At 36.2% G+C, this 7,526-nt stretch overlaps 1 protein-coding gene across 1 annotated transcript; it reads right to left on the bottom strand.

Annotated features, from left to right (window-relative positions):
* Window positions 1-1,434: 1,434 nt before the first annotated feature.
* Window positions 1,435-4,780, bottom strand: LOC104445093 (protein SRG1). Its single transcript, XM_010058906.3, is given in 4 exon segments — window positions 1,435-1,719; window positions 2,188-2,512; window positions 4,048-4,295; window positions 4,419-4,780. Coding segments are annotated over 4 exon segments (1,098 nt in total). The 5' UTR covers window positions 4,680-4,780; the 3' UTR covers window positions 1,435-1,455.
* Between the last annotated feature and the right edge of the window lie 2,746 nt (window positions 4,781-7,526).

The raw sequence follows: 7,526 nt of genomic DNA, 5'->3' as shown, positions 1-7,526 counted from the left end.
TGTTCCCATATTTGTTGTGTCCAATGGCAAAATAAGAACAGATGTTATGGTGATTCAATAGCCTGATCTTCACATAAATTGCATATGGGATCATGTATAATGTGTCGATGATAAAGGTTTTCTCGAGTAGGCAAAGCGTTATGACATACTGACCATAGGAAAGAATGTACTTTTGGTGATGAGTTCATGTTCCATATTTCATTCCACAGTCTACGAGGTATCTGAAAAGAGGAGGACGCTTGATTTGGGTTGTGATTGAGTTGTTGCTTCCTTAGAATATTATAGCAGCTCTGTACTTGTTGCTTGTGGGGATGAACTTGCTCAGCCTTTATTTGAAGGTTTATAGTCTGATAAGCAAACTTAAAATTGGCCTTCGCAGTTTTAAGAGCAGAAGCAACCCTTCAGAAAATTTTGCAAAATGAATCTAGAAAATAATAATTGAACAAATATAACCTTTCAAATACTAAGAAGTTTTGTCCGAACAAATACAACATTCCAAAAGTTAAGAAGTTATGTCTGAACAAACATAACCTTTTAAAGGATATTGGAGCGCCTAATAACTATTAGGTAAAATAATAAAAATCAAAATTAATTGATAAAAAATAACCATAGCTCTATCTTATAAAAATAAATAAAAACAATAATTGTTTAGTGTCATTTCTAGTTCCTGTGCGAACTCACATCCTTTCGATATGGTACAAGGCACCTTTTTGTTTGTATTATTAACAATCTTTTCCTATAGAAATTTAAGAGATTCCCCTACTATCTCTCAAAGATATAATTACTAGGAAAATTTTGACTGTCAATACAATATATAAACCATATTTAAATATCCTTGAACCATGGCGAAACAAAATTAATAGTTCGGGGGACGAACCAAATCTCAAACCACGAATTTAGATTTTGCTCATATTATAGAGGACTTGTCAGTTTTTTAAGGCAATGGCATTACATGGCCTGCTCTCATACTGTCGATACATATTGCTCATGTGAAGTGACTTGGAATACCACATTTGCAAAGTCGAATCTCATCAACAGCATTTTTAACCACTTTTTGTGCTCCACTTATGCTGTGTGTTCATTATGAATAGTTCCACCTTGCTTTGTTGCAAATGAAACGATGCACATTTTGCAATGGAAAGAAGAATTGAAATTCATAGAAATCAGAGAATGTTGAACTGATACATTCTCTGCAACAGATTTACTCTGCTTTATTTATCATGAATGTTCACTTGCTTTCCCGACAAAAAGAAACTGTAAACCAGTCAGAAAGTTCTTTACGTCATTAATCCAGCAAGGAGGGAGCAAAAGGAATGTGGATAATCAACTCGTTCATGGTACATGGAGAGTGTCAATATAAAGATGTGATTTCAGCTAGTATAGTCTAGGTAAAATTAAAAACAAAACAAAATAAAATAAAATAACATAGCTAGTTTGCTTTCTCGATGGCCAAAGTCAATCCCCTTTTTTCTCGACTTGAATCCTCATAACGTCAAGATACGACTTCCCTCGTAGCTCACGAGACAAGCGTCCCTTGAAGTAATCAGCAACACCAATTCTTCTGAATAATGCTGGCTTATTCGGTGTGATCAGGCTTGGTGCAGGACCCATTTCCCCTTCCATTTTAGGAGCGTAAAATGTGGCAAATGAGAGCCTCTCCTTCAACGAGTTAACTGTTGCTCGGTGCTCAATGCTATGATAAGTACCATTTGTAACAATCTGTAGCCATCATCAAATACATAGATTGTCATGTAATGTCTCTATTGGATTTTGTTAATGTAGTTCCGTTATCCATGCTCAATTTGTCAAACTGATTAGCTCATTGCATCTAAATAAACAATGATGCTACACCAGAACACGAATAATACATGCGCAATTACATATATTTCTTATAATCCATAATTGGTTCCGTCCACCATATTATTCAAGATTTATTTCATTCACGATGCATGAATTTTCGTTTAGATAGACTAAATTAATGTTCTCTCTTTTTCTTTTTCTTTTTTTTCATAATGTAATATATAAAAAGTTATACCCTTACAAAAAAAAAGTTATACAGATTGTGTATGAAATAACTCTCTTATCATCATAGCACATGAATCTATCGATACTGGTTTGTATTTGAATCAAAATTAGGCGGAACTCTGCATCAAAACAACAGAGATAGGGCCAATTAAAAAGCTTTACCTCTAAAAGATCTCCGACGTTGACAACGAAAGCATTAGGAAGGGGCTTGATGGCGACCCACTTGCCCTCTTTCCTTATTTGCAGGCCTTCCATTTCGTTGACCTGGAGAAGAAAAGTGAGGGCTGAGCCGTCGGAGTGAGGAGTGAGGCCAATGACGAGCTCGGGTCGCGGACATGGAGGGTAATAATTCATCCTAAGGGTTTGCATGCCTCCATCAAACAGTTCTATCATGTCCTCGGGGTCCATCTTCAGAGGCTTTGCCATGAGGAGGAGCATCTTCATTGCAAGATCTCGTAGTTTTGAAGAGTATTCATCCAAGTCATCTCTGCATAAAAATAAGATGATGCATATAAGAATAGCTTACCAAGGAGGAGATGGGGGATGTGTAGAAAAAAGTTAAATAAACTTTGTATACAATCGTCTTATTTCGACAAAGTTAAGGTGCTACTGATGATGTGGACTAATCTTGGAGCGAGTCTTCCATTCACCTCGATCATGTCAGCCCCAACTCACAAGCATCAAGTGTAATCAATATTTTTCCTAATATAGGCTCTTAATTTTATTGCAGATGTGTCAATCATTTACAATAAAGTTAGTATCGTCCTAAATTTAGATCCAATTTTGAAATAATCCATATCAAGCTAGTAGCGCGGTGAAAATTTGCAATGAGAAGGAGGCGGGGAGTGGAGGATGAAAGTTTTCATGTCTCTCTTAGAAATGACGGGAGACGTGCTTTATAAATTGCCAGATGTGTATCCATAAATTTCATACCCCATCTTCGGCTTGTCTCTTCAATGTTAAGTTATATATATTTTCTTGATGAAATTGTCAATTTGATAGTTTTAATTGGGTATCTTAAATGTTGTTGTATCTGAAGTTCTATATTGACAATATATGGTTCCTAAAACTTGTATATTCATAGATGAAAGTTCTCTATTGATGACAGACCTATTGATATTCTTAATTAACTCAATTCCATTAGAATAACGACAAAACACTTGTTATTAAATTTAAGGTAACAAGATCACAAACATTCACGCTACTAATAGTCCCAAAGGGTATTCGACAAATTATTTCCTTGTCGAAGTGCACTGTACCTATGTAGATTTTACTGTTATTTCTACTCAAAATGTAATAATACAAAAAGACTTAAAAAGACTTCAGTAAAGATTTGAGATCTACTTATTTATGATTCAACGGGTAGCATTACCTCGTGAAATCGTTACTTAATAGAAACTAGAAATCATTTTAAATTGTGGTTAGACATTAGCCATTGGGAATCTTTCTGTGTTCAAGAGTAAAAGCTTGAAATCATTTTGCAAACACCGAAAACAACATTTCTTTGTCTTCAAGCTTCCGAGTCCCAATTATCACGAGAGCATGAAGGGGACATTCGGTAAATTATTCTTTCTTGTCAGGCAGGATGAACTAATCTGTACATTAAATTAGTTCAACCACCTTGTGAACTAATTATGTTATAAAATGAAAGGCCGACGTCGGGCTAGATGAACTAATGTTTGTGTCAGGCTAGACTATTTTCGTTTTTTGAGGGAAATTCACCCAAAACAACCAAATCCTGTGCCGCCGCCGTCGCACACCACTTTCGTCGCCGTTGTCCTTGCTTCGCTCTCTTGCGTGCCCGTTTGACATCCACCTCATGCTCGCTATTTTTTGATGGGGAATGGGAAGAGCAGAAATAGAAGAAAAGATGGGGAAATCGGGCAAATAAAATCTGGCCAATTCAATCCTCCTCAATCCTAGTGTGTTAGCCCCGGAAGGACAAATTTACTATATAAATTCCCTGCCCTAAATCTAGACAACTAAATTTCTTTTGGTGTGGCGTAGAGAGAGGAAGAGAACCTGAACGGAGAAGGAAGCATAGGAAAAAAGCGAGGATTTCTCAAATGTCTTGGGAGGGACACCATGAAAAAGCGGTCGCCCTAATCCAGCTTCTGCTCCTCCGACACAACAAACGTCTGCCCAAAACCCTCTACGTCTCCTTCTTCTTTCCAGAGTTTCCTCTTCTCCTCCATTGGAAGCTCGAAGAACTCCTGGATTCCCAACTTCACCTCCTCCACCAGTGAACAACGCACTCCATGATTTATCAACTGCATGCACAAAAAGGGATCGACTAAGTTCAAAAGTCGACTCTTCAAGAAGAAATCCAGATCCTTTGTCTCAATTAATCCTCACAGAAAGAAACAGTAAAAGCAGCTTTTGTAACATTCTATCTGGAAAAATCCCCAATCTCTGCATGCAACGTGCAAATTTTCAAGCTCAGACTCCATCAAATCTTCATTACTTGATGAGAGCTTGCTCAGGTCAATTACCGGCACTTGAAGCAACGATGTTCCAAGCTCAGCATGCATGAACGGGTGATCTTGGTCAGGACGGACATAGCGAGGCGGGACTTCTGTTATGGCCTCTTTTGCCAGCTCTTGAACACTTGGGACTGGAAGAGAACCGCCAAGCTTTGTGAGATTCGCATCCATTTGAGTAGGCTACAAGTTACAAAGTTCATTTGAGAGTTTAATGGCTATAGGATCTCATGTTACTTGGTTTCTCATTTATAATAATTGTGTGGAGAGACCTCGCATTTGGAGCCACAAGAAGAACATGTGCAGGTGCGACGTGTAATATGGCATAACATCATTGACGCGACTTACATATTTAAAATAATTATTCTAGGACATCACATGTTGCCAAGGGATTTGTCTGCTTACCTGACTAAAATACAACCATATTCCACTGTGAATCATTTCAAAAGTGGACATAATAAGTCCCTTGCAATATGAGATGTCACCACAACCACAAGTCAAATGGCCATTTGCTTCATCTACAGGTTCTGGAGCTCCAAGTCTATTACTCCTATACACAGACAATGGAAGCCAAAATCAACAAAAGACTGACAACTTCTGTTACAGTTATCCTTCTACATAAGAAGCTACTCCTTACCTAAAAATCAAAATGGTCTCCCCAAAAAGAGAGAGAGAGATGTCTAAAAGTTTCTCGTAGGGAAGTTTGGCAAGGTATACATATTATATCATTATCTAGAGTAATAATTATAATTATGTAGACTATAATACCAGGACTGTTAAAATAGGTGACAAACTCATATATTAACTAAAATTTATTAAAGTGATTTATGTGTGAGTCACCTTAAGTTTGAAATATGGGTCTTAATGGGTTCCAAAAAAAAAGCCGCAAAAAAGGTTTCGTGGGCTTATTTATAAGCCCACTTTTAACCCAAGATACTAGATATAAAGCAGGTCTCACGTCTTCGTTCCTTTCCTCTCTCTTCGATTCCACCGGTCATGACTCGTTAATCTTTGTCCTTGGTGAACATTCTCCCTCTTTTGATCCTCAATGATCAGTGTTACCACCGCCCCCACCACTGATGATGGAGGAGCTCATGAAGCTTGGGCTCTTGCGGCAGCCATATCTATCGTCCTTGTTGCTGCGAATGTCACCACCACTCAGCAAAGCGCAATCAGCCATGTTCGCCAATTCTTCATAACAGGAAGAGAAACGAAGATGAAGGCAAAGTTGAGGGGGAGACAGTGAAAAGCTTGCAGCAGGTGTAACATGTGCATGGATAGCGAGAGTGCACATGTAATTTTCAAAACATTTATCCCCTTTGGACAAAAAAATACTTTTCAATTATATATCTCCATCTTTTAACTTTGAGAATTAATCTTCATGATATTTTCCAAAATTAACATACACAATAACCCAATTTGGGTGAGTTATTGTATACACTTTTTTTTTTTTTTAACGGTAAGAATGTATATACTAATTTTTTATCAATAGGAAACTCCAAAAATTTATACCCAAAATTCATCTAATAATATGAAGCACTTTACAACATATGCTTCCCCAAGATCATATTGCATTTGTCAAACAATTTTTGCCACAATTTTAATTTTTTTAATTCTATTTTTTATTATTTTATTATTATTTAAATGTTTCAGACCCTCCCACAGGCCCTGACCTTCGCCCAGCCCACAGACCCGCAGGGGCCCACTCGACCGCTTGGAACGGGCCCATCCTTCTTTTAATTAAAATGGCCCAAAGGAAATAAAATGGGCTTATGCCCAAAATTCTTGGTTCTGGGCTCACGCCCAGAACCTTTCTTTCCTTGGTTCATGGGCGTGAGCCCCCAGAATCTTTATTTTTATTTTTATTTTTTATAAATGGGCGTGAGCCTAATTTAATGGCCCAGCTCGGTTAGAGGTCTTCTTCAACCTTTAGCCGGGTCACGAAGTCTGCAAACCAAGTCATACAATCCGGTTTCAACCTGAACATCAAAAAACTCATATAATGGTTGATTTTTGATGAAATTTATTCATGGTTCTTACTTCCAACATTAATAAAAATTGATTAGAATGAATTAAATGAAGCAAGAACAAGAAAATCTTGCATATTCAAGCTTCAAAAAATTCGGATCTAACACGCCCATGGCTGAAATTCGTTTTTCTCAAATTTAAGCCCAAACCACTTACCTTAATGCAACCAAAAGATGCTAAAACATATGTAACAATACCCATGCAATAATTTATTACAAACATCAATCGATTGCATATAATTTAAAATTCTAAAACATTTTTCAAAATATAAACCCTAGAATTTCAAATTCAAAATTCTCACTCAATTCTCAATGAAATCATACAAATTATTTATAGTTGGAAAGATCTTGACATGTAGAACAAAAGCCCTAAGGTTTTGGAATCAATCGATCAAAAAATCCTCATGAAAAAATAATGCCAATATTCGATTCAAAGAGTAAAATTTCGAATTTTGTTCATTAAAAAAAAAAAGTTGGGTTCTACAATCACATATGACTTGCTTTGATACCACATATAGAAAATTATTCACTTAAATAATTAATTAATTAAGAATAATCGGATCCATATATGAATGTAAAATACCAAAATTGATAAGCACAACATAATTAAATTAAGCAATTGATAGGTATAACCCATTCTTTTATGGGCTAGAGAGGAGACTTAACAAGCCCTAATCAATAGCATGTTAACTAAGCCCATCTTATTATGGGCTTCAGTTAAACATAATTGCCCACACTTTACTACTCAAGTAGGCTTATTATTAATATATGCCATAACCCAATTCAATAATATCACTCAAGGGTTTAATAAATATTTGAAGATCCACTAACCTGATTATTTAAAATAGAAAATTAATTAATTAATGTAAGCCCATATTATAGGAAATTTCCAACAAAACAAACTTAAAATTGGCCATCATGTTCTAATTTTATCAAATAAATAATGTGATTAAAAGTAACAAATATCGAGGACTTTTAGAATTTGGCATAGCCA

The sequence above is a fragment of the Eucalyptus grandis genome, chromosome 5 (assembly GCF_016545825.1).
Source record: "Eucalyptus grandis isolate ANBG69807.140 chromosome 5, ASM1654582v1, whole genome shotgun sequence".
In the NCBI taxonomy this organism is placed as follows: Eukaryota; Viridiplantae; Streptophyta; class Magnoliopsida; order Myrtales; family Myrtaceae; genus Eucalyptus; species Eucalyptus grandis.
This window is presented reverse-complemented; position numbering and strand designations above follow the sequence as displayed.